Source organism: Gambusia affinis, linkage group LG04 (genome assembly GCF_019740435.1).
Source record: "Gambusia affinis linkage group LG04, SWU_Gaff_1.0, whole genome shotgun sequence".
Lineage (NCBI taxonomy): Eukaryota > Metazoa > Chordata > Actinopteri > Cyprinodontiformes > Poeciliidae > Gambusia > Gambusia affinis.
This window is the reverse complement of record NC_057871.1, coordinates 224,474-251,686: the sequence shown is the minus strand read 5'-3', so window position 1 is coordinate 251,686 and position 27,213 is coordinate 224,474. Positions and strand designations below refer to the sequence as shown.

The 27,213-nt window shown below is 46.2% G+C and overlaps 1 protein-coding gene across 8 annotated transcripts; it reads left to right on the top strand.

Moving 5' to 3' along the window:
- The first annotated feature begins 394 nt into the window (after positions 1-394).
- LOC122828917 (echinoderm microtubule-associated protein-like 6) lies at positions 395-26,900 on the top strand. Of its 8 annotated transcripts, none has more exons than XM_044112962.1 (42): positions 395-693; positions 2,488-2,647; positions 2,760-2,858; positions 2,925-2,993; positions 3,975-4,160; positions 4,242-4,377; positions 4,655-4,856; positions 4,945-5,082; positions 5,186-5,442; positions 5,600-5,809; positions 5,941-6,108; positions 6,252-6,358; positions 6,433-6,533; positions 7,581-7,767; positions 7,845-7,950; positions 8,609-8,702; positions 8,926-9,026; positions 9,132-9,334; positions 10,119-10,230; positions 10,305-10,432; positions 10,546-10,687; positions 10,763-10,915; positions 10,988-11,119; positions 11,231-11,319; positions 11,393-11,560; positions 11,635-11,836; positions 12,446-12,572; positions 12,648-12,726; positions 12,802-12,931; positions 13,011-13,109; positions 14,017-14,037; positions 15,939-16,112; positions 16,320-16,528; positions 16,605-16,762; positions 19,635-19,749; positions 21,008-21,196; positions 21,271-21,443; positions 21,519-21,681; positions 21,759-21,862; positions 24,091-24,244; positions 24,334-24,434; positions 26,116-26,900. In XM_044112962.1, the coding sequence occupies exons 2-42, from the start codon at positions 2,573-2,575 to the stop codon at positions 26,138-26,140; spliced, it is 5,586 nt and encodes a 1,861-aa protein (XP_043968897.1). In that variant the 5' UTR covers positions 395-693; positions 2,488-2,572; the 3' UTR covers positions 26,141-26,900. The 8 variants fall into 8 exon arrangements, 4 of the variants coding, with proteins under 4 accessions (XP_043968897.1, XP_043968894.1, XP_043968895.1 ...); XR_006370286.1 differs by lacking the exon at positions 395-693 and adding an exon at positions 740-1,944 and having other exon boundaries at positions 10,546-10,915; positions 26,116-26,208; positions 26,432-26,900; XR_006370285.1 differs by lacking the exon at positions 395-693 and adding an exon at positions 740-1,944 and having other exon boundaries at positions 10,546-10,915; positions 26,116-26,208; positions 26,375-26,900.
- The last annotated feature ends 313 nt before the right edge of the window (positions 26,901-27,213 follow it).

Sequence of the window (27,213 nt, the reverse complement as noted above, 5' to 3'; positions counted from 1 at the left end):
TTTTATTTTTTATTTATTTGTGAAATTGTATGTTTTTAAGTTGTTTAAGTTCAAGTTTAAATCTTTGTTTTGTCAAACAGAAGAAAAAAAAATAGAAAATGAATTTAGTTCAGCAGATCTTGGGGAACAGCAAACCATAAAACAGGGAAAGATTGATTTAAAGAAACATGGAAATATGACTGTTCAGTTCCAATGTGACGTCAGAGCTACAGATGATCTGGTTTGTAATAAGAACGAAGCTACAAACCGTCACTATTTTTTGTCTGAACATACTTTTATTTTAATACGTTTTATTTATTCCTTTATATTTAAGTTTTTATTTTATGTGCTTTACTAAGCAAAATTATTAGCTGTAAATATAAAATTCTGAAACATATTTAGTAATTAGTGTTAAACACTGCAGCTCCCAGAATTCACCGCGCAGAGCTGAGTCTGATCCCCCGATGCGCTAAACCCGCACCTGCGCTGTCAGCGCGCGCAGGTAGAGTCAGACAGACCGGAAGTTGGAGCTTCACCTTCGGAATAAAAGTCTTTGCTGTGAGGTAGTGCCAAGCAGCGGTACTATTCAGGCTCACAGGGTTCTGGAACACTCGGTTCGATCCAGACTTTGGTTCTGATTCAGAAGCCTGGACTTCTTCCGAACCACCGACTCTTCCCACAATGCGGGAAGGCACTGCGGCAGCTGTTTCCCAGGTAACAGATGTAGTCAGACCTGATCCGATTCTGGGTTCTAATGACCTTTTACCTAGTCAAAGTCCTGCTAGGTTCTGTGGACTGGCTGGAGGTCCAGATGGTGGCGAGACCTGGAGAGTTTCAGCTGCTTTTACTTTGAAGTTCCCACAGGAAATCCCTGTCCCAGTGTTCCACCCCGACTCGCTCAGCGGTTCCTGAGATTCCCGTTAGTATTCCCACTCTGCTAGTTTTGGGGTCCAGCGGCTCTCCGTGGCCTTCGGACCCGCCGCCGGTGCCTGTCGGGCGGCCTGCTCCAGCGGGACGTTTCGCTGCGGGCCGCGGTGCCGGTTCTGGTTCAGATTGGTTCTGTAATCTACGGATTTGATGCTGAGCAGACGGCGGAGGGATTTTCTCTGATTTCAGCCTTCGCGGACTCATCAACGGAATTAATCCTGTGTTCTGGTCGGGTTCGGATCTGCAGCTGATCGAGACCCGGTGGGCTGAACCGATCCGCATCATTGACCCAGGAACAGTTCAGAGAGCCGCTGGACTCTGCCAGGTCCAACCGGATCTTTAAAGGACCCGGTTCTGCGGGTTTGAACTGATTTTGATCCGAACTGGATTCAGATCAGAATAATAGCAGATATTGAAACAGCTGCAGCGCCGAACATCAGGAATAAAATATGATTCCATCTGTTTTCATCATCAATAAATACACAGAAATACTCTGATTTCTTTCTCGATTCACGAACATCTACAGAATCGGATCGTTTTGTAGTTGTTGTTGTTGTTTTAAAAAAATATGAAGAAACTTTCCATCCAATCAGAAACAAGGAATCAGTTCACAGCAGGACCAGCTGAGGTTTGATCTTCTAGACACGAAACCATAGAAACCATGTTGGCGGCCATGTTGGCGGCCATGATGGAGGCAGCCTGAAGGAACAATCTGCTTGCTGCTCTTGCTCCAATCAGGAGGCTGCAGAATGGCATTATGGGAAGTGTAGTTGGAGGCTGCTCAGTTAGAAGCACTGCAGAAAGGGACTTCTGCTCCCAGCATCCTTAGCAGCAGAGCGGGATGTCGGATAAAACGGCGCCGCGCTGCCAGCTGCGGCTGGAGTGGGTCCATGGGTACCGGGGCCACCAGTGCCGGAACAACTTGTTCTACACGGCGGGGAAGGAGCTGGTCTACTTTGTGGCCGGGGTGGGCGTGGTCTACAACACCCGCGAGCACACCCAGAAGTTTTACCTGGGTCACAACGATGACATCATCAGGTGAGGGGCGGGGCCCAACGCAACCACGCCTAGATTAGTGCAGGACAGGCGGTTGGATGATGAACTCTGACGAGTTCATCATCCAACTGCATCCATCTGTTCATCCAATCATCCATCCATGTAAACCAGCCTATCAGAACGCAGCCTGCTCTGGGTCTGACGTCATCACTCAGACAGCGGCTGATGCAGACCTGTGCTGGGCTGTGACTGGCTGCTGCGTTTTCCATGTGAGCGGTGCAGCAGAACATCAGCCTCTGATGGAACCAGAACACATGGTCAACGGGTCAGAAGGTCACTGCTGAGGTCACTGCAGGGAGGGTTAGGTTAAAAGTGTAAAGAAATGTCCCCATTAGGATAGGTGTGTGTGTGTGTGTGGGGGGGGTCATGCCAGTGAACACGCACTCTCTGTCTCTGATGGAATCGGCGGACCAATCGGGTCACTGAAACACCTCCATGCTGCCTCTAGTGGAGAGAAGATGAATTACTTGTCAGGACGTGGTGCTGTTCAGATAAACTGGGTTTAGTGACTCGTTCTGTCCGCAGCCTGGCCATCCACCCGGATAAGATCCAGGTGGCGACGGGTCAGGTGGGGAAAGACCCGTACATCTGCATCTGGGACACCTACGCCATGCAGACCGTCTCTATCCTGAGGGACGTCCACACCCACGGAGTCGCCTGCCTTGCCTTTGACTCAGATGGACAGGTAAAGCCACGCCCCCTCTCCATGATGGGCGGAGTCCAGAGAATGAATACTAATTATGACCGAAGCTGCCCTCAGGTCGCCTCACCTGTGTGGTTCATGTCTGTTGTCATAGCGACTGGCCTCAGTTGGACTGGACGCCAAGAACACGGTGTGCATCTGGGACTGGAGAAGAGGGCGGGTCGTCGCCATGGCAACTGGACACTCGGACAGAGTAGGACTGTAGAAGGTTAAAGGTTCTGGAAACCGTTGGGTGCGTAACGCTCTGCTCCTCCCACAGATCTTTGACGTGTGCTGGGATCCGTTCCAGACCAGCCGCCTGGTCAGCTGCGGAGTCAAACACATCAAGGTGAGACAGCGCCCCCACAGGGTCGCAGTGGATCTGCAGCTCACACATCATGAATCATAACATCTTTCAACTTCCAGAAGAGACTAAACTGTTAAACCATTTTATTGGCTCTGACATGAATTGGACTGAGTTAGAGGTTAGAGTTCTGTCTGCTGAAAGACACAATAGTTTCAGATCTTCCCGCTGTTTCCTCTGTATTTGGTTAAATTGCCTTTAATTCCATGACTATCCTTCCACAACACTTTGTTGTCCTTCAGTCATTTTGTATCTAATCTGCTGCTCTGTTGAGGGACATTGTGGATCTGGAAGACCTGTCTGCTACCTTCAGCAGCATCTTCACAAGATCCAACTGGTACAGAACCGGTCTCCTTCATGGCTGGCCATCTCCATGATGTTCATACTTGGATGTAACTTTTTGAACAGATACACTTTGAACCTTCAACTCTCTGGACCCAAGGAAAAACCAGACTGGAGAAGGTTCTGGTTCTGTTCCTGATATCTGGGCAGTGATGATGTCACACAAGGAGGCAGAAACTTTCAGGCGTTACCTGAAAATACATCCACAGCTGTTTCTCCACTTTGTTCAGAAGTTATAAGTCAGCCAGTCAGAAGCTTTAAAAAACCCATGACATCATCATCTCTCTTTAGCAGAGATAACTCATTCTTGTAATTCCCACTGACCTGAACCAGGAACCATTTAGCCTGATTTAATGTCAGACAGACAGAATAAAAAAGTTTTGGCTAATTCAAAACCAGTTGTGGAGTTTAGAATGGTCCGAGTTCGACTAGAACCAAACCAGTTCATTCTAATTCAACCCAGTCACTGGAGTCCAATTGAGTCCTGATGTTTGTGGTAAAATCCAGGTGATAACCAGATGCGAGTCAGTGCAGCAGGGAGGTCACTGGGTCCCACTGTGTTTGTGAGGGTGAATATCTAAGGCAGGTTTCCGGTTCTGAAGGTGTTCTCTCTCCTGACTGCAGTTCTGGACTCTGTGTGGAAACGCTCTGACTCCGAAGCGAGGCATCTTTGGGAAGACGGGCGACCTGCAGACCATCCTGTGCGTCTCTGCAGCCAAAGATGAGCTGACGTACTCTGGAGCTCTGAACGGAGACATCTACGTGTGGAAAGGAATCACTCTGATCCGGACCGTCCAGGCTGCACATGGGGTACCAGCTAACACTCCAACATCTTTAGAGCAGTGCCAGCTAGTTTCTAAATGTTGAATTGTTTTGTGCTTCACTGTGCAGGCAGGAATCTTCAGCATGCACGCCTGTGAGGAAGGGTTCGCCACTGGAGGACGCGACGGCTGCATCAGACTGTGGGATGTGGACTTCAAACCAATCACCAAGATTGACTTGAGGGAGGCCGAGCAGGGCTACAAAGGTCTGGAGATGTTGTCACTTTATCCTGTGGTTGGTAGGGCTCACCTGCTGAAATTTCAGTCACCAACAGAACACAGGTGTACCTAGGTTAGTCTGGCCCCAGGTGTACCCAGGAACCTATGTGTACTTTGAGTACACTGGTTCCACGTATATCCAAGGTCAGCCCCCGTCCTAGCCTCAGGTCAGTCCCACGGTACCCAGTGTACCCAGGGACTGGTCTGTTTCCGGGTATAACCCAGCATTAGATTGGTTTCAATAATGTGTGTTTTCTTTTTCAGGACTGTCAGTTCGCAGCGTTTGCTGGAAAGCAGACCGGATTCTGGCTGGGACTCAGGACAGTGAGATTTTTGAGGTGATGGTTCGTGACCGGGACAAGCCAGTTCTGCTGATGCAGGGTCATAGTGAGGGTGAGCTCTGGGCGCTGGACGTGCACCCCAAACAGCCAGTGGCTGTCACTGGGAGTGATGACCGCTCAGTCAGGTTGGTTTGAACTGAAACTCTCCACCATTGTCTTCCCTTGTCTGATTTAACCCCATCTGGGTCTCACCTGTTCGTCCTATCTGTGTAGGCTGTGGAGCCTACCAGACCACACTCTGCTGGCACGCTGCAACATGGAGGAGTCGGTTAGGAGTGTGTCCTTCAATAACGACGGCTCCCAGCTCGCTCTTGGTATGAGGGACGGTTCGTTCACCGTGTTGCGAGTCAGGTGCTCTCACTCATTTGTCTCTAGAGTTACTGCTGCCTCACCAGCTTCATTAGCTGCAAAGGCAAGGTGGGTTTAATGGTCGGCAAAACCTCTTCCTCTGCAGGGACATGACCGAGGTTGTGCATATTAAGGACAGGAAGGAGGTCATCCATGAGCTGAAGTTCTCTCCAGATAGCGCCTTTTTGGCGGTAGGCTCCAACGATGGCTTGGTGGACATCTATGCCGTTGCTCAGCGCTTCAAGAAGGTGGGAGAGTGTAGCCGCTCCACCTCCTTCATCACCCATCTGGATTGGTCTGTCGACAGCCGCTTCTTGCAGACCAACGACGGCGCTGGCGAGCGGCTCTTCTACAGGATGCCAGGTATGGATCCTAACTGGTCAGGTATAGTTTGAAGAAACCTGACAAACCTTGAACCCAGCAGGTCGTCTCAACTGGTATCAATATGTTCTAAAACCCTAATTGCATCCCAGTTGTTTGAGCCGAGGGTTGGTTTTGGGTGTGTGTTCTGGTCTTGCAGCAGGAAAACTTGTTCCTAAAGAAGAAGCAAAGGGTATCCACTGGATGACCTGGACCGGTACCATCGGGCCAGAGGTGAATGGAATCTGGCCCAAGTACTCCAATGTAACCAATATGAACTCAGTGCATGCCAACTACAGCAGTGCTGTGCTGGTGACAGGGGATGATCTGGGTCTCATCAAGCTCTTTAGATTCCCCTGCCTGAAGAAAGGTTGGTATCTTCCTTCAAACAGGAACATTTGGCAACTCAAGGTTTTACAGAGTTTTTAGATCTGGTTCTGAATTTTCTGGGCTATTTCCTGAACGAACACGTGAGTTTCTGACAACTGCTTTCTGACACAGGGGCCAAGTTTAAGAAGTACATCGGTCACTCTGCCCACGTGACCAATGTACGCTGGTCTAATGACCTCCAGTGGGTCATCAGTACCGGTGGCGCCGACCACGCAGTCTTCCAATGGCGGTTCCTTCCTGAAGGTGTAATGAGCGGTGTTCTGGAGCCGCTTCTTCAAGGTAGATTAAACCTTTATCTCATCTATTGGTCAGAAGCTCCATGAAAGTTGAGTACATTGAGACCAAAAGGACCCGTCAGAACCACAGACAGAACCATCTGTAGGATCTCAGAATGTTGTTATTTTCTGGTCTTGGTTTGTCAGAGGGCTACGCCGACTCCAACAGTGGTGAGTCAGATTCAGATGTGTCAGACGTTCCAGAGCTCGACTCGGACATCGAGCAGGAAGCTCAGACCAACTATGATCGCCAGGTGAGGAGGGAACAAACAGCATTTACCTTTCTACGACTTGTCTGTGTGTCAGACCCACCAGTTTCTGTCTCCAGGTGTACAAGGAGGATCTGCCACAGCTCAAGAAGAAGCTGATTGGTTCCTTGAAGAGACAGAAAGCACCAGAGGAGGGGCTTCGTCTACAGTTTGTTCACGGGTAAAAAAGTTTAAGCAGTCAAACATGTCAGTTCTATGCAAGCAAGGTTTATTGACGCTTTGCACCTGACATAATGTTCTTCAGAAAGCTGTCCACTGCACCATGACGGACAGCAAAACAATCTAGGCGCGCTTTAACTCCTTTAAAGCTCGTCCAAACCATACAGTTGGTCACTTTTATTTTCCTGATTCACTGATGAAATCAGGTGCTGAGCAGTTGGCTGCACAAACCGATAAGGACGCAAACCAAACCTGTCATTTCACCGTAAGCCTTTTGGCAAGGAAAGAAGGTGGCGATGGATAGCAGCCATGAGTGAATACACCAGGTTGGCCTTGTTTGTAAACACTTTTTACAAGGTAAGAAGATTAACATTCATAAGTAACTAAAGTTAGTTAACTTAACTTGAACCAGTAGAAGCCATGGCTAATCTGGCAAAAACAATTTGGGAAAACAATCAGTACTCCTGTTCCTCACTTCCAATGACATGGCAGTGAAGGGCGCAACATGATTAGGTGACGTAGCTGCAAAGGGTCTACATGGGTCAGTGTTAGTCAACAATCTCTACCTAGATTAGAGGTCTTCAACTCCAGTAAGGAGAGCTAAGATCCTACAGGTTTCTGATGCAAACCTGAGTTCTCTCATTGGCACAACCAGACCTGCAACCCTGCAGGTGTTGGATGGTAGCTCTGAAGGACTGGAGCTGGAACCAGATTTAGACCTTTCGAGTAAAATATAGAGACTTTCTCTCTGAAGTAACAGTTTGTTCATGTCCGCTCATCTTCCTGAGGTTTAAATCAGATACAACAGGTAATCTCTTTGCCTTTGTGTTATTTTGCTGATTTAAATTCTATGATGAAGGAACTATAGGTAAACCAGACTCACCTGAACACCTTAGAGAAAGAAAAAGGTTGACTGGAGCTGATAATCCACAGTTTTCTTCATTAGCTCACATTTAGACCCATGTTAAGAGCAGTTTTTAGAAAGCCAGCAGCTTTAATGAGCTGCTCATCACCCCCCCTGTGATTTCCTACTTCCTGTTCGCTGCAGGTACCGTGGCTTTGACTGTCGCAACAACCTGTTCTACACCCAGACGGGGGAGGTGGTGTTCCATGTGGCCGCAGTCGCTGTCGTTTACCACCGGGTGCAGCACAGTCAGCGCTTTTACCTCGGACACGACGACGACATCCTCAGCCTCACCGTTCACCCTCTCAAAGACTACGTGGCATCTGCCCAGGTACGCCCAACCAATCATAGAGCAGCTCGGTTTGGGACACATTTTTAGGGTTTCTAATTGGCCGTCTCTGTCATTAGGTGGGCAGAGACCCAGCCATCCACATTTGGGACATCCAAACCTTGAAGTGCCTGTCTCTGGTCAAAGGTCACCACAGCAAAGGAATCTGTGCTCTGGACTTCACAGGTCAGTCAAATCTCCCCACAAACTCTTCCACCTCAGCTGGAGTTCGTCCAATCAAACGTAGAGATCATAAAATGTCCAGTAAACCGAACATTTTAATTCAATGGGACAGGTCCTGATCATCTCAACAAGTGAAAAGGTAAATGAAAACTTCTGGTGTTGAAATGTGATGAAACAGAACAACCAATTCAGACTTTGTTTGGACTGAATTTGGATATTAAGGCTGAATCATTTTCATCCAGAATTTACTGAAAAGATCTCCATGGACATTCAGTGTTTGAATGACATCTTTAGTTGGATCTTATTACTCAGTGAATAGCCAAGAATAAAACCAAACCATATGACCTGGGGACCGTCAGGTTCCTGGTGGCACCATCACATGCAGTCCATGAAGGTGATGAACAGAACCAACCAGCCGGCCCTAGAACTCCCAGTGTTCAGATCATCCAGGCCCTGGGTGGTCTGTAGCCCAGCGCCACCAGGTGGCAGTCCTTGTCCATGAAACCAACAGGTGGCTTCAGCAACTTCACCTCCAGCTCCTGAAGCCACCTGGTGGTAACTCCAGTTCCTCGGAGTTACCATGGAGACCCTGGCTGGGACATCTGAAACCTGCTGGTCCATCTCCAACCCTAATGTGTCCTTTTGTCTCTGTCTGTCCCAGCGGATGGAAAGAGTTTAGTCTCGGTGGGAATCGATGAGTTCCACTCCATTGTCATCTGGGATTGGAAGAAAGGAGAGAGGCTGGCTAAGGCCAGGTAAGCACACCTGGATCCAGGTCCGATGCAGACTGGGCCTAAAACCAGGGTACTACATAAACCCTAACTGACCTTCACCTGTTGGCTACAGCAGTGAGAAGTAGAGCAGAGGTGGCTTCAGGTTATAGTCTAATCTGCTCCAGCATCAGGCCGAGTTCTCCCAGTCAGACAGACTGCAGATGGACATGTCTCTGACTGACTGAAGTCCTCCTGTGTCCTGCAGGGGCCACAAAGATAAAATCTTTGTGGTGAAGAGCAACCCTTTTAGGGTGGACAAGGTGGTCACTGTGGGAATAAAACACATCAAGTTCTGGCAGCACTCAGGTATGCTTCCTGTCTTCACTTTAGAAAAGGTTCTGTCTGCAGGAGACAAAGACCTGAGAACCTGACACAAGGAGTCAGGATCCACCGTCTGTTCTCTCCAACTAGGAGGCGGTCTGACGTTTAAACGGGGAATTTTTGGGAACCTTGGGAAGCAGGAAACCATGATGTCAGCTTGTTACGGCCGGTCTGAGGACATGGTCTTCTCTGGAGCCACCAATGGAGACGTCTACATCTGGAAGGAAACGACCCTGATGAAGACCGTCAAGGCTCACGACGGGCCGGTGTTCGCCATGTGCTCCCTGGACAAGGTGATCCATCCATCATCCATCATCCATCCAACATCCATCATCCATCCATCCAACATCCATCCATCCAACATCCATCATCCATCCATCCATCATCCATCCATCCAACATCCATCCATCCAACATCCAGCTATCCATACATCCATCATCCATCCAACATCCATCCATCATCCATCCAACATCCATCCATCCATCCATCCATCCATCCATCCAACATCCAGCTATCCATACATCCATCATCCATCCAACATCCATCCATCCATCCAACATCCATCCATCCATTCATCCAACATCATCATCCATTCAACATCTATCCATCCATCCATCCATCCATCCATCCATCAATCCATCCATCCATCCATCCAACATCCATCCATCCATCCATCCAACATCCATCCATCCATCCAACATCCATCCATCATCCATCCAACATCCATCCATCCATCCATCCAACATCCATCCATCTATCCATCCATCTCAGGTCTTCAGTGACCCGTTTCCTCAGTGTTATCAGAACCTGGTTAGAGGTGTTGAGCTTCTCTGTTCCTCAGATCTGGAACAAACTGCCTGAAAACCTGAGATGATCAGAACCTACTGGCTACTACCATTTGTTTTGTTCATGGTTTTTATATCTGTATGTTACCATCTTCTTGTTTGATGCAAAGCTCTTCATAGATGACGGTTTTTGTTCAAAAATGTGTCTGATGTCCCATAGAGCCCCTTGGATTGTCTTACTGTTTGAAAGGACCTAATAAATATAGTCGTCTTGTGTTGCGTTCACTGTCAGGGTTTTGTGACCGGAGGAAAGGACGGCATTGTGGAGCTGTGGGACGACATGTTTGAGAGATGTTTGAAAACCTACGCCATCAAAAGGGCAGCTCTGTCCCCGTCCTCCAAAGGTGTCCTCTGGTGTCCACAGCTTCCCCTCCTGAGGATTCTGCTGTTGGACTGACGATGTCATCCTTCTGAGCAGGTCTGCTTCTGGAGGACAACCCGTCCATCAGAGCCATCACTCTGGGTCACGGTCACATCCTGCTCGGGACCAAGAACGGGGAAATCCTGGAGATAGACAAGAGCGGGCCGATGACGCTGCTGGTTCAGGTGAGACAAAAAGACTCTGGTCTGTCCAGCAGACTGTTGGAAGGAGAGTTGTTTGACCTGTAGCAGCCACCGGGTTCACCTGTGTGTCTCACCTGTGGTACTTCTATGTTCAGGGTCACATGGAGGGGGACGTGTGGGGGTTGGCGGCCCATCCTCTACTTCCTGTCTGCGCCACCGTCAGTGACGACAAAACTCTCAGGATCTGGGAGCTGTCGACCAATCACAGGATGGTTGCTGTTCGTAAGCTGAAGAAAGGTGACGCCTGTTCAGGTAAGCGTAGGTTTTATGCTCGTTTCATTTGGCTAACCTGTGTTCTGTGTCACCTTCCAGGTGGGCGATGCTGCACCTTCTCTCCAGACGGTAAAGCTCTGGCAGTCGGTCTGAACGATGGCAGCTTCATGGTGGTGAACGCTGACACCCTGGAGGACATGGTGACCTTCCACCACCGCAGGGAGCTCATCTCAGATATCCGCTTCTCCTTAGGTACCTGAACTCACTGCACAGGTGTGACAAGTGTTGAAGCTGAGTCACTAATGTGTCAGGAGTGTTTCACAGATGCAGGAAAGTATTTGGCTGTGGCATCCCATGATTCCTTTGTGGACATCTACAACATCTTGACCAGTAAGAGGGTTGGAATCTGTAAAGGAGCTGGAAGCTTCATCACCCACATCGACTGGGACTCCAGAGGTGGAGTCACCTGTTTTAATTAACCTCAGATGTTGACATTTCCCTGGTCCTCACCTTTACCTGCTGTTCAAGGCCCCAACCTAACATCTCATTTGAATCTTTTCCCTACAGGTAAACTCCTCCAGGTGAATACCGGAGCTAAAGATCAGCTCTTCTTTGAGGCTCCACGAGGACGAAGACAGAACATCAGCGTCTCAGAGGTCAGAAAGCACGTCTCTCTGTTTTCTCAGAGGCGTTTGTTCCCTGAGGTCATTGTGCTGTTTCTGTGTCCAGTTTGAGAAGATGGACTGGGCCACGTGGACGTCCGTTCTGGGTCCCACCTGTGAAGGAATATGGCCGTCATTCAGCTTTGTGAATGCTGCTTCACTCACCAGAGACCAAAAACTTCTCGCCACAGGAGATGACTTTGGCTTTGTCAAACTGTTCAGCTTCCCGTCCCGGGTGAGTCCAGAGACAGAGTCCGAAGCTGGTTTTCCTGGAGGATCTCTGTTCATCTCCTCAGTCTCTTCTCCCAGGGTCAGTTTGCTAAGTTTAAGAAGTACGTGGGTCACAGCACCAATGTGACGAACGTGCGCTGGTCCAATGATGATGCAGTGCTTCTGTCTGTGGGCGGAGCTGACACGGCGCTGATGATCTGGACCAGAGAGCCGCCGGGCCACAAGGAGAGCAAAGCCGTGGACAGCGAAGAGTCTGACGATGACCCAGAGGAGGACGGAGGTAACATCACAGCAGGAAGGAGGTCATAGTGAACGTCTGGCTGGTTGGTTGGGGGGCTCTCAGATTGATTTGAGTTTTAGAGATGCAGTTGTAGCCGCCATTAGCTAAAAAGCTAGATGTGCTAACCCTAAAGACCTAATCACAAACATTAGTTGCGCTATTGCTAAGTGCTACAGCAACATGGTATTTAGGTGAATCCAACTTCCAGCATGTTTTACCCACCATGTATCAATGACACATGTGCTGCATCATAGCATAGCGCCCTCAGTAGGGTCGTATCTGTCATTACACACCAACCTGTACAATTTGTGCTTCAGAAAGTGATTTCAGTTTTATAGTTGAGTGTTGCTATCCTGACCAGTAAGAGGGTTGTAACCCAGTAACCCTTCCAAAATTAGCCCAAGTGCTAAAGCAAATGAAAAACCAGCTCGTCTATTAGCACATTAGCCAATCTGTGGATGTGTGTCCACCACTGCAAAGATGTTTTCTGAGAATGGTAAAGTTCTGGTCAAGGACAACCCCAACCTTCAGCACCCAGGACCAAGGCGCCGCCATCCAGAGGGAGTAGAATTGTCTGAGACAGTAATTGGTGAAATTCTGTATTTTTAGGGTACGACAGCGATGTGGCTCGGGAGAAGGTGGTGGATTATGTCACTAAGATCTACTCGGCAAGCATCAGGAACATGACAGGAACCAAGCCTCATCTGCAGCACAGAGAGCTTCCTCTGGAGGACAGGTAACCTGAAGGCCTCATTAGGCCTCCTGATGAGTTCAGGTGCAGTTTGTTGTTAACGCTGCTCTTCCTGTTCAGGCCTCCTGTGAGCCGGGCCGTGCCGCTGCCCGACAAACTGCTGAAGGACAACGTGACTAAGAAGAGGAAAGCGGTTGAGGTCGGCACATGGCATCTGCTTGATAACGTCCAACACGTCCTGACCTCGGCTCTAACTGCCGTCTGCGTCTGTTAGGAGCTGCTGCTGGAACACGTCTTCGGCTACCGAGGCTTCGACTGCCGCAACAACCTGCACTACCTCAATGACGGCGCCGACATCGTCTTCCACACCGCCGCTGCTGTTGTCATCCAGAATCTGTCTGCCGGTGCGTAGAACCGTCGGTCATCGTCGGTCATTGCCAATGTCGCTCATGAGGTCACTATTCCTGCTTCCTGTCCTGACAGGAACTCAGAGTTTCTACCTGGAACACACAGATGACATTCTCTGCCTGACAGTCAACCAGCACCCAAAGTACCAGAACATCATCGCCACTGGACAGATCGGTAAGTGTGAGACCGCAAACCTTCACATCACCTTCAGGTGATCTTACCTGCCTCTCTGGTAGCGTAGCAGAGAAGGTTCTGGTTCATGATCATGATAAGATCACTGACTATCACTCCTACATCAGAAAGTAGGAATGCTAAGTAGAACGTCTAAAAGAATCTTTTCAGTAAACCCCACAACCACCTGAATAAAAGTATGAATGAACTTGTTTGGAGCAGTGATGTTTTCTGGTTTTATGTCACAGTCTGCTAAAATATCTCAGCTAATTTCATTTAGTTCTGAAGCAGCTCAAGTGTCATTAAGAAAGTTGTTTCAGATCATGTCCCATCAGGCTGGGTTCTCTAAGATCCAGTTCATTTAGGTCAGATCATTTCAGCTCAGATTCTTACAGGTCAGGATTCCTGAGGACAGGTTCTTATTGGTTGAGTACTTTGAGGTCAAGATCTTTCAGGTCGGGTCCGTTATGGTGGAAAGCTCATTGGTAGGTCCCACGGGATCCTCCATGGAGTGAAGGTGCCCAGGTGAACCAAGCTCAGTAAAAGTGTAGGACCTGCTGGCTCTCAGAAGAATAATCTGCAATCTATCAAAGAGTTCAGTCTTCATTTGAAGCTGCAGGAATGGAGAACCGACTGAACATAAACTGGGGGCTTGTCCGGGATTCTGTCTTAGACAAGCTCCCAGTTTCTGCTACAACCTGGCTTTCCTGCAGGTCCGGTGAGACTGCAGAGCAGTGTAAGGGCACCAGAGGGAGCCAGGTGTGTGGTAGCTGCTCCATGTTGTAGTCAGACTGCAGGTCGTTAGCTCCTCTGCACATTGCTTTCATGCATGACTGGCTGCTTTTGGTCCATCACACCTTTCTTTCTTTTCCACTGCTTCCTCATTGTCACCGCCTCTCCTCACGGCCAGGTGACATCTCTGACCTGCCAGGTAAGGCTGCCTCTACCTTTCTCACTGTGCTCATCATCATTCACACACATGATTCTGTTTGCTCTGCTGTGTCGTCTGCTGTCGGTGCGTAGAGACCGAGGTGTCCGGTGAGTACCAGTGGTCAGGATCCGGGTCGAGTCCGACTCATGTTTGTTCTGTCCTAGACTAGATCTGCTCTCATGTGGGCTCAGAAAACACTCGCTGCAGAACCTGCAGGTGAAGGAAGCTCTGATCTGAAACTGGACGCTTGTTGTTTCCGATGTCATCAGGCAGAAAAGTGACACATCAAGTTTTTTTCTTTTTGATTCCAGACTGAAAGAAAAATGGTTCCCAGTTTTTATTCTGACAGTAATCAAATCACTTATTCCAAAGGAATTAATTATTCTGATATTCTGATCAGATTAGATTCTGCTTTAGATGGGTCACGGTTCCGAATGTTAAAGTTTCAGTAGCAGGAGAGGTTTACCGGGATCCCGGTTTTTTCCGGACTCTCAGCTCCAGGATCAGAACCGAGTTCTCCTGGTTCTGATCCTGATTCTGGTAAAGATTAAGATTTTTCCAAAGGGTTCTGGTTTCACCATTGGTTTGAGCCTGTAGTTTCCTGTTCTGACCCGACAGGTGACAGAACCAGACCAGAACCAGGTTCTGTAATGAGTGTTTTCATCAGAATGATGAAGACAGGAAGTAGCAGCATTCCTGCGTAGCGCCCCCTGCCAACTTGTGCCAGTAGCACACCTGGCCGGATTGTTCCCCATGTAGAACTGACCAACGGATGGATTGGTTCTGTTTCTGCCCTGTTTGGACCTGGTTTTGTCAGATGAACTGAATGATTTATCTGTTGATGGTTCTGATCTGAATGAACATCTCTTCCTGTTTGCAGTTTTACTGTTAGTGATGATTTTATTGCACCCGGCCTTCCTGTTAACCCTTGCTTTGCCTCTGGTGTTCTCTCCACCTGAACTGCTGCGTCCTTCCCACTGTCCCTCCCACTGTCCCTCCCACTGTCCCTCCCACTGTCCCTCCCACTGCCCCCACTCTGCTGGTTAGATCTGGATCCTGCCTTGCATTCTGGCTACGGTGCTGAGTCAACACTCCTGTTCTCTTCCCGGGCAGAACCAGCTTCTACATTCGGACATTCACACGCTAATGGTGGTTGGCTAATGGTGGTTGGCTACTGCTGCCTTGGGGCAGTCTGACAGAGGCAAGGCATTGACGCCACCTGCTGGTGGGGCGGGGTTTGAACCTACAAGTTACAGGACAAACTCCTGCCTCCTGAGCCACCGTCAGATGTTACTGTAGTAACTGTGAAGCGTCTCAGTAGCGCTAGGTGGCTCGTGTCACAGAGCAAGTGCACCAGGTGCAGAGGCTATATCCCTCGACTCGGTTGCCCTGAGTTAGATTCCTGGTCTCAGGCCAGTTGCTGCATGTCTTCCCCTTTCTCTCCTCCCTATGTCCATTTACTGTTTAATAAAGCCACTAGAGACTAAAAAAGTGATTCAAAATAAACAAGTGGCACAGTGTTGAGAAATAAGATCAGGTTGCAAGAATCAAGATCGAAAGTATTCTGCTACGTACCACGAGCTAGCAGGAAGTGACATGACCCTAACAAACCTGGATCACCTCAACCTCCTGGTGGTTGAGTCATTAATTGGTATCAATATCCTGTGATCTGAAAACTTTTGATTGTTAATGTTCCACAATTAGAAGATAATCAGAAGGTCCAGTACAAAATGATCTGTTCTTTAACTAACAGATCATATTTTAGAGCTACAAGGGAGTTAATGTGTTGCTGGGACTCCTAGTTTGTGTGGTTCCTTGATTCCAGCACAATTTCTGTGATTCTAGATCCACTGTTTTACAGGCTCTGTCTTTGGTTCTCTGTTTCTGGTGTCTTCTCACAGGTCTTGCTCCATCCATCCATGTGTGGGATGCAATGACCAAGCAGACTCTTTCCATCCTGCGGTGTTCCCATGCTAAAGGCGTAGGTTATGTCAACTTTAGTGCAACAGGGAAGTTACTGCTGTCAGTGGGGGTGGAACCTGAACATACCATCACAGTGTGGAGATGGCAAGAAGGTAAGTTATGAAGGTAGAAACATGGAAACATCTCTCTGCTGTCAAGGACCAGCAGTCTCACTCTTATTTGACATTTAAACATCTGAAAACTCAGAACTGCAGTGAGAATCCTGCCAAAGCATCTGCTGAAGTAGAGAAGAAACGTTACCTGTTCTGCTTTTGCTGCATCTGAAGTGCGGACAACCTGACCCTTTACCTTTATGACAGGCACCAAGGTGACCAGTAAAGGCGGTCACGCTGAGCGGATCTTTGTGGTCGAGTTTAGACCCGACTCAGACACTCAGTTTGTGTCGGTGGGAATCAAACACATCAAGTTCTGGACGCTGGTTGGTGGTTCCCTCATGTATAAGAAAGGTGTGATTGGCTCGGTGGAGGATGGCCGCATGCAGACCATGCTGTCTGTCGCCTTTGGTGCTGTAAGTCCTAGTTATATGTAGTCCTTTTATGTCTACCAAGTTTTAGTTTTATTGTAAATCTATGTTTCCCTCCTAGAATAATTTGACGTTCACTGGTGCAATAAACGGAGACGTGTATGTCTGGAGGGACCACTTCCTGGTCCGAGTAGTGGCGAAGGCGCACAGCGGTCCCATCTTCACCATGTACACCACGCTGAGGGATGGACTCATCGTCACTGGAGGGAAGGAAAGGCCGTAAGGAATTCAACTCACCATCAAGAGCTGTAGTCAGGGGTTAGTCGGGGTACTAAGACTTTCCCAGTCAGAAGGTTATCATAATCAGTGTTGTATAAAGTACTAAAAAAATTTACTTAAGTAAAAGTACAAATACATGGACAAAAATGTACTCTAGTAAAAGTAAAAGTACCACATTAACACTTTTACTTGAGTAAAAGTAAAAAAGTACTGGCTTTTAAAAATACTTAAGTATTAAAAGTAAAAGTACTTCCTGAATGCATTACTTGATCTCTAATACAATATCATTAAGTGTACCTATCATATTTAATTTTAATACATGAAATATGGGTCATTTTAATGAACAATGCCACAGATAGAGCATGTTTTTAGTGTGTTTAATCTCTGTGACAGTTTAGATTTAGATTTGTGATTCTATGCATCATAATTTCAGGGATGGAAACATCTTAAATCCACATTCCCATAAAAACACCTAGATATTAAATACTGAGAGCTGAAATAAATTTAACCAGTATCATTATCAATTCAAACTCTTCATTCTGCTTTGCTTCCATCTCTGTGGCACAATCCACAGTGGTTTCCTACCATCCCTAAAAGATAACACCCTGGGCGTTTGCCCATATCACCCAAGTCAGAAACCACAACTGTCTGCTCCATTAAACATAGAAATTAAGGCAATGCCCCAATGGTAAACAACACTCAACTATGAACAGTGACGTGCGGTCAGGGGAGGCAGGTGAGGCAGTGCCTCACCAGCCATCATGGAAAGAAAGAAAATATATAATCATAAAGTAATTTAAATTGTTATATTCATCCGGTGGTTTGTACTAAAAAATATTTATTTTTCATGTAGCTTCACCAATTTCGATTTTTATTTGTTCAAAATCGCTGAATTTTCTTATTTTCCCATTCAAATGCTGCGATGCGGTGAGGCAGCAGCGAGCTCTGCCTCACCTTGGATTGCGCAACCCCTGGCTCTGCGCTGGCTGCTAAGCGGAGAGAGCATGTTGCTGTACGGCGTCAATAAAATGGTTTAAACAAATTTAATATGTGAACTTATTTCCAATAATTTAGCTTATGTATATAATGTACAGTGCTTTTTGTCACCAACTGTGTTTGTGTAACGTTATGTAATGAGCGATTATAAACGGCAGAGAACAGGTTCGAGGTGAGGCAGGCAGTTCTCTTGCCTCATGGCAGGGGGCGCTCAAGATCCCAGACGTTCGTCTTGTTCACTCCTCAACTGCCGAGTAAGTGACAGCGAGCTAGGCTAAACGATTCGGGAAGCAAGTCAAGTGCAGCGATAGATTATAATAGAGATAGAGATTTTTTTTCCTCTCGCTTATCCCGACTTTCGACATGGATGACTACATTACAACACTAAAAATGTTTTCTCAAGTGGACTTTCAATCGAAGCAGGAGATAATAACCAAAGGAAGACCAACGCCGGAGCTGAAAGGTTTGTTTCAGACTACATAACCTGTAAACTGCTGTCAATCTATGCATCTATTTGCAAATCTGATTCTGATGACGTCAGTGCCTCACCAGCTATGAACCTCACCGCACGTCACTGACTATGAATACTGTCCAAGGTGCAAGAAGCAAGAAGTAACCAGGCAGAAGGACAGTGACGGTTCTGACCCTGTCTGCCACCATGACAGGTTACCAACACAATCAAAGAGCAATGAGCAGCTCTGCTACACGTTCTTGTTTTGTTTATTGGCCAATTAAATAAATCTATCTATTTTTTAATAAAATAAAATAATAATAGCTACTGCAGTGTGTGCAGAGCATCACAAGAACAAAGAACGGTTCTCAGTGAGGCTTCAGTTCTATAGGACTTAGTAAAAATCCGTCCAGAAGAATCGGATCGTTCATCACTATCACTATATAGCAGATTTTGGTCACAGCGTTGTCCCATATATGCGACACCTAAAACAACACTTCCACACAATAATTAAACGCATGACTGACAACGTTTTGTCATCGCAGATGCACCATATGTGTCTCTGTACAGCTAGCTTTGCTAACATCCGGTCCACTTAGCTTACCTTCCTTTAAGCTTCCTTTCCAAGTGACGCTAAAAGTTGGACGAAGTTTCCACCGTCTGTGAAAGTGAAGCGCTGCTGATTTTACATGTCGCCAAATCTTATGATTTATGTAGCGAAATTCTATTACTGACGATTAGACACAATCATCTCCCGCTTAGTGGAAACCACTGCGCATGTCTGGGAGCTCCGCGTGCGACTGAAAGGAGGAGGCGATGGGTGACGACAGTAATTAGTAGGTCAAGTTATTGCTTGGATTTACAGCGCCTTGTTAAGTCCCTGAACTTCATATTTTAACGGGGGAAAAAAAGCGCAATGCGACTTGGATGTAACGAGTAACGGGACGGTTTTGTAGAAATGTAGTAAGTAGAAAGTACAGATACTTACTGTAAAATGTAGTGGAGTAAACGTCGAAAGTATCCATTATTAAATATACTTAAGTAAAGTACAGATACACGAAGATTGTACTTAAGTACAGTAACGAAGTACATGTACTTCGTTACTTCACAACACTGATCATAATGTTGTTGTACACATGTCTCTATCAGTTGCGGAGATGGTCTTGTTTCATTAAATCTGGTGCTTTAACAAGACCCCTGACTATCATTGATGTTCTGCAGATACTTTAGAAGAAAGAAACACCTCTAAGAACCTAAAACTGGTCCAGTTTCTCTGCATCCTCATTGTTCTGGGATCCAGCTGTTAGTCCCATAGGCTCTGTATTTATCAGTGTAGGATATGAAGACCAGATCCTTTATTCAGAAAGACTAACTCTGTCTCCAGAGGAGTAGGTTGTGTACTCCATTAGGTTGTTTGTTTCACAGGACCAAGGAGGGGGGAGCTGTGAAGCTTTGGGACCAAGAGATGAAGCGCTGCAGAGCCTTTCAGCTGGAGACCGGTCAGCCAGTCGAGAACGTTCGATCCGTCTGCAGAGGGAAGGTAAGGCCCACAGTCTGCTTCTGACCTGCAGGCAATGTTAAGAATGTAAGGATAGTTTCTTCAGCGTCTAAGTGTCCATGCTTTTAGACAAAAGCTAGAGAGGCCTTTCTCTCTTGCTCTCAGTGAAGGTGGACACTTTTTCCTTTTGCTCCCTCCCTACTCATCGTCTCCCTGCTTGCTCTGTTTTTGTGTTGCTTTTTGGAGCCTTTCTTTGCACATCCTCCGAATCTACAAACTATGGATCTGGTCAGCTGCTGTCTCAATGTAATTGATCAAATTTTCTTGAGGAGAAGACTGGGCACAGGAGAGCCCTCCTGTCCTACGTGGACACACCCAGAGAGATTCATCTTGGATTTATTCATGACAACAGGATTTCTGTTTGGAGTTGGCGGGTACCTGGCATGTCAACAAATTTGTGCCGACTAGCGAACACTCAGACTGACATGCTGTGGGACAGAGATGCAAATTGGATGTGATTCTTGCTGAGAATGGTAGTCCAGCTGCAGACTAAAACTCTCTAGCAGGAACAAATCGATCCTGGAGAAGTTGCTCGTTTCGGTTCAGTGGAACGACCACACTAATTTGGATGATTGGAATTAACAGAGATGTATCGGTGAGACTTTAGGACAAATAAAAAATTTCAATCTACCCGACCTAAAGCTCTCTGTATCTGAACTGGCTCCCCTGTTAGCCTTGACTGGCTTGATATCTCAAATCTCCTGGAAGATATGTGAACATGAGCCCCCTGCTCTCCTCACTGCTTTCTAAAATCATCCATGTGACTGTGGAGCAGAGCGCTCCCAAGGACTTGCTCCTAGATAACACCATCATATCAGACTGTTGCCTGGGAGACCGAGCTGCATGGTTTCATGTTTGTACACATGCAACACGCAAAAACAGCAAACAGATACACTCTGTGGTGTCACTGCCTTTTGCTGGCCTCAAGTCTGAGCCTTATCTTGTTATGTGCCATATCCTTCCCAATGTTGTCATTTCATTCTACTAAGATCCAAGAAAATTCCTATTAGTTTATAAATTACGGACTACTTATTCTTATTAAACATGTGGAACCAATATGTAGTTTTTGCCTTTTGGTTTGTTATTTTGTTTGTTTTTCCTTCTAATTCACGTAAAGCCCTTTGAACTGCCTTGTTGCTGAAAATCTGCAATATAGATAAAATTACCTTACCTTGTCATGCTCAATCCAAGGTCCTAATCTTCTTTAAAATCTAATCCTTTCTGCCTCTGTTTGCTGCAGGGTAAGATTCTGGTGGGAACCAAAGACGGGGAGATCATAGAGGTTGGAGAGAAGAATGCTGCTTCCAACACCATGATCAATGGTCACACTAAGGGAGGAATATGGGGTTTAGCATCGCATCCTTTCAAAGACGTCTTCATCTCTGCTAGTGATGATGGGACCATACGCATCTGGGACCTGGCTGACAAGGTACCTACCTCCAGGGTCCAGTCTAACCTTCAGATTTCCTGTAGTCCAAACTTTCATTTGTTTTTCTGCCTTAGAAACTCCTGAACAAGGTGAGTTTGGGTCACCCTGCCAAGTGCACATGCTACAGCCCCAATGGAGAAATGGTTTCCATCGGCATGGAGAATGGGGAGTTTATCGTGCTGCTGGTCAACTCCCTCACTGTCTGGGGCAAAAAGAGAGACCGCAGTGTCTCCATCCAGGACATCCGGTAAGTAAGGCAGTGCATTAGAGCTGAACTCCTCTGTGTGGTGTCTGTGAAAATCTGAGGGTTGTTGTGGTCCAGGTTCAGTCCAGATAATCGGTTTCTGGCAGTGGGTTCAGTAGAAAGTGCTGTAGATTTCTATGATCTGACTCTTGGCCCGTCACTCAACCGAATCGGTTACTGTAAGGACATCCCCGGCTTCGTTATCCACATCGACTTCTCTGCTGACAGCAAACACATCCAGGTGATCTGGGTTCAAGGTTTGAGTCTTTAACTGATCTCTGCAGCCTCTAACAGTTCACATGTTCACCTTGTTGTCAGGTGTCCACCAGCACCTACACTCGTCAGGTCCATGAAGTCCCCTTAGGGAAGATTGTCACAGAGCTGCACATCATTGAACGTATCACCTGGGCGACCTGGACCAGGTAAGACTGATGTCGAGGTTGGGAAACGTTTGTGGGTTAGTAACAATTCTATCCTGTAGTTAGAAAGTTTGATGTCTGATTTGGTCCTGGTCCAAACCTGATGGTTCTCCGTGACTTTTCCTTTAGGTAATGACAGACTTTGGTTGGATAACTCTGATAGGCTTGCTGAGGAGCCAATGAGAAGCCAGGCTTCATGTTGCTTTGAAGGCAGCAGAAAAACAAAGTTCTCAAAAGAAAAATAACAACATTTATCAGCCTATGAAACAAGATCAGCTCCTCCCCCTGACGAAGATAGCGCCCTGAGATTCCACCAACACCAGAAACAAAATCGACAAACCCCAGTCCTCTTTGGCTTCCCTATTAGACATATCAGGTCAAATTGGGACAGAACGGGGACAAACGAACCTTTTCCTGTTGCACTGCAGTACCATATATCTACCAGCAGAGGGCAGCAGCCTGTAGCTTTAAGTTGGCTGCAGAGCTTCTTCCGTTTCTGGTTCTGTAGAACTGGACCGGACCTTTAAGACTCCTCCGGTAATTATTTTGGACATCTTTATGACAAATCAAAGATAAGATTGAAACTGGATCAGTAGAACCTGACAGGCCTGGTGAACAGTACAGGCCTCACTGAAATCCTCACTCAGTCCAAACGTCTTCCATTACAGAACCAGGATCCAGTTCTGGTCGTGTTTAAAAATCACAAAAGGAATTCTGGGAAAATTCTGAGGTGAATTATTTATTCGTCTGTACGGAGCCCCCTAGGGGACATGGAGATTATTTTTTCTTTTGCGTTCCCTCGCAAAACTGTACTGATCAGTTGTGCGGCATAATTGAAAACTGTAAGTCTTTCTTACGGTGGCCGCCGTACTTTCTGATTTAATATAAGGTTATGTAAGTTTTTTCCATGAATGTTAATATCTCGTTGTGAAATATCTGAAGTTTTATATCTTTGTTTAGGATACAAAGGCACCACAAACCTGTGATATAAACAGAAACCTTCCGTAAGTAGGAAAGAAATATAAATACTGTACATCCAAACTATATTTCTGAGTTATTATCGCGGCGTAATAAGTCATCTGACAGTTTTGATTGTGTCTCTGTTGTGTTGGTTGCCTGAATGTTTAAAGAGCTGCTTTTATGTTCAGTTCCATCTCAACCTTAACAGACATAAATATGCAGTAAATAAATCGATTCAGTTTTTTGCACCAAAGACTTAATAATAATAAACACGTTTTATTATTAAAAACACGACAAACTAATTATGGTAAAGGGCCGTGTTGGGTTAACTCGGGGAATCTCATCTGTCCGTATCAATTAGCTCCAAACCACTTCTTTGTTCTGTCACATTTATCGATTTATTCCATTTTGATTATTATGCTCCAAACTTTGCAAGGACTGACCAACCCGCTCACCGTTTCCTCATACACACAAACCAGCAGGCCAGTAACCTTCCCATTCATACTTGATGACGTCACTCCCACATCGACACACCCACCACCTAAGTGTCAAAGTCATGTGCTCCTATCATATCAATAATTACTTATTTCATTCATATGGCTCTTACAGAGCCTCAGTGAAAACTTGTTTATTATTATTAAGTCTTTGGTGCAAAAAACTGATTGAAAATCGATTTATTTACTGCATGTTTATGTCTGTTAGGGTTGAGATGGAACTGAACATAAAAGCAGCTCTTTAAACCATTTAGCTAACCAACACAACAGCGACACAATCAAAACTGTCAGATGACTTATTACGCCGCGATAATAACTCAGAAATATAGTTTAGATGTACAGTATTTATATTTCTTTACGGAAGGTTTCTGTTTATATCATAGGTTTTGGTGCCTTTGTATCCTAAAGAAAGATATAAAACTTCAGATATTTCACAACGAGATATTAACATTCATGGAAAAACCTTACATAACCTTATATTAAATCAGAAAGTACGGCGGCCACCGTAACAAAGTCTTACAGTTTTCAATTATGCCGCACAAATGATCAGTACAGTTTTGTGAGGGAACGCAAAAGAAAAAATAATCTCCATGTCCCCTAGGGGGCTCCGTACGTCTGAAAGCCAAACCGTGAGGTTACTTGTTAGCCTAGGTTGTTGTTTCCATGACAACAGGTGCTGATTTCCTGTAATTCTGGACCAACATGGCTGCTGGAGAAGTCTAAGGCGTGACTGGGTTCTGGGTTCTGACTGGTTCTGGGTTTCTCTTGTTTCTCCAGCATCTTTGGCGATGAAGTTCTGGGCGTTTGGCCGCGGAACGCCGACAAGGCCGACGTCACCTGCGCCTGCGTTTCCCACGCCGGCCTCAACCTGGTGACCGGAGACGACTTCGGCCTCGTCAAGCTCTTCGATTTCCCCTGCCCGGAAAAATTTGTAAGAGACGGAGTCTGAACGGAACGTGTTCCGGACCCGGCTGAACCGGGTCAACCCGTCACCCCTGTCCTCTCTGGCTGTCCCTCCAGGCGAAGCACAAGCGCTACTTCGGCCACTCGGCTCACGTCACCAACGTCCGCTTCTCCTGCGACGACAAATACGTCATCAGCGCCGGAGGCAGCGACTGCAGGTCAGAACCGGGTCAGAACCGGGTCAGAACCGGGTCATAACTAGTAAGGGTCAAAAAGTCTCCATAGATGTTATGCTGTTAACAGCACAATATTTAATAATAGACCTTCTATGTCCATTAAATCACTCGTCTTTTCTGGGACTGCTTTTATATTCGAATATTTAGGAAAGATAACTTTTTACTCCTAAAAAGAAATTTGGAAATATACGTTCTGCTTAACTTTAAAATTATATTATGTGGCTTTTTTTGTTTAAACACTCCAAAATATAAAGTCTTTGCTATAAAGTTTATTAATTTTAATATCCACAGCTGCAAATTTCTTAAGTTGAAACCCAAATTGATTGCTTTTTATGCCCTTGTTTCTTCATATTTGTATTTTCTGAAATATTGTACCAATACTAAAGCTGTAGAGACCATCTGCCCTGATGCTGTATTTAACCTTTTCTGTTGTACTTTTTGCTCTTTTCCTTCCTTAAGTCTCGTCGTTCTTTTAGTTACTGTTTATGTAACTTGTTGTACATATTATTGTAAACAAAAAGAAAAAAAAGGCCAGAACCAGAACCAGAACCAGCTCTGTTTTATGCAGCTCCACTGTCTATAGATGTGACGTTCGGCTCTATTTCCTAGCCCACATACAAAACACGACAGGAGAATCAATGTTTTTTATTTTTAAAAAAGGAAAACAGAGAAATACATTTGCAGGAGGCGGAAGCGTCTCCCAGGGAACGGCTCGCAGTCTGATGACGCACTAAGAAGGCGACAGACAGATGATGAGTTTCGGGTAATGGGAATTGGGAGCTTCGGAGAAAAGGAGTGGTTTTACTTGTGCTGAAGAAGATTACGAGCTGGGGGGGGGTTTCGGGCTGTAGGATCTCCTAGTGGGTCTCTTGACAATTCCAGGGGTCCAGAGGGAAAGGGCTGCGGCGGAGGGCGGACAGGTAAGATGGAGCAGAATATGTTTCAGAAGGAAACTCCACATCTCAAGGGCTGCACCATTGCAGGTTAACACTCAGGCGTTGAATGAGTGGCGGTCAGCTCCTTCTTGCTGCAAGGCAACAGCTCTACCAACTGCACCACTGTGCAGCCTGGAACCCAACCCACAGAAACAGAACCCCAGTACCTGACAATAGAAGCAGAAATTGATCAGCAGGTTTTTTGTTTCTGCCTTTTACTTTCTCAGGAGGTTTTGGGTTTAGTGTTTCTGCAGCTGCTTCAGGTTTATATTCAGTCAGAACCATTTCATAACATTAATGGTAAAATGAGGTGTCAATCAAAGGGGCTCTAAGCTGCCATATAAAAGCGTCATAATGGACACGTGGAGAGTTTAAACCCTTAAATCTCACCCTGGAAAATACGGTGGAGAAACGTCATGCGGGTTAATAATGATAGATTAATAATAATAATTGATTATAACCTGTAAACACCGAGCAGCTTTCAGAAACACGCTGTGATCTGAGTGTCACTGAATAGGATCGTTTTTTGTTTAATAGAAAATTATTTTTTATTGTAATTTTAACTTATTTTGTTGTAAAGATAGAAAATTTGATTAAATGTTACAATTTAGAAAACTGGAATGAAATGTTTATAACTAAACCTGAATATTGAGGCTGGTAACCATGGCAACTGCTGTGGCTGCTGCAGGATGAACCATCTGGAGCTCTTCTCTTCTTCTTCTCTGCAGCCTGTTGGTGTGGCGATGCCAGTGAGTCCTCCTCTTCCTCTGATGAAGGCCCCCGGACCTCCAGGCCTGTGATTGGCTGAAAGGGACGACCCTGTGTGTGTTTCAGGTTTATTGTTCTCTGTAGATCCGTGGAGAAACGTCTGATCTCCACCTGTAGCTGTCATGTGACGTGTTTTGGTGTCAGTTTGTGCCTTTTTTAAAATCTCTGACCAAACATTTGATACAGATTTATTTTACTGGTGGTGCTATAATCTTTTAGGGCTTTTACATGTGGATGCTGTTGTGTTTGTGTCATGTGATGATGATGATGATGCAGTTCACTAAAAAAGAGGAAGATGGATCGGTGTTTGATCCCAGCCGTTGAAACCTGAGATCATGTAGAAACCAGTGAAGATTTCTTCCTCTGAGATCAGCTGTGTAGAGAACAGGTGCAGTGACGCTCTGAGCCACACGGTGGTGCTGTTTCCTCCCTCTGGTCGAAATGCTGCCTGAACATTTAATAAACTCTTTATGTTCTGTCTGTATCTGAAAATGTGAAGAACCAAAGTTCTGATCCAACACGGCCTCATGTAGCGCTGCTGAAGTCCGGCTCCGATCGGGTCAGAACCGGCTCTGGTTCCGATTTCAACCTGGAAGAGTCTCTGTGGTTCAACCCGGACTGAGTTGAAGAACCATCTGGACCTTCGTGGCTCCTGAGTGATCGCTTCCCGATTCAGAAGAACTGGGTCTGAACCGGGACAGAACCTTTTAATCAAAATAAATAAAACTGTCACATGTGAGCACAACATGAGTGTTTCTGTTGTTTTATTGAATGATTTGATGGTGGCCATGTTTGGGTCCATTTTCAGAACCACTTCCTCCCAGTTCAGTAAAACAAGTCCAGAGAAAGACCAGTTCAAGAATCACCATGGTAACCGTGTTGTTTGGACTGGTCGAGGCATCCGGGGTGATGAAACTCTGAATTTGGTTAGTCCAGGTTGTTTTGATCGGTGGTTTGATGACTTGTGGGACATGGACTCGGAACCGAGGAGCTCCAGGATCTCAGCCGGTTTAGATCCGTCTTGGAGGTCCGGGGAAGATTTTATTTTTATTTTTTTT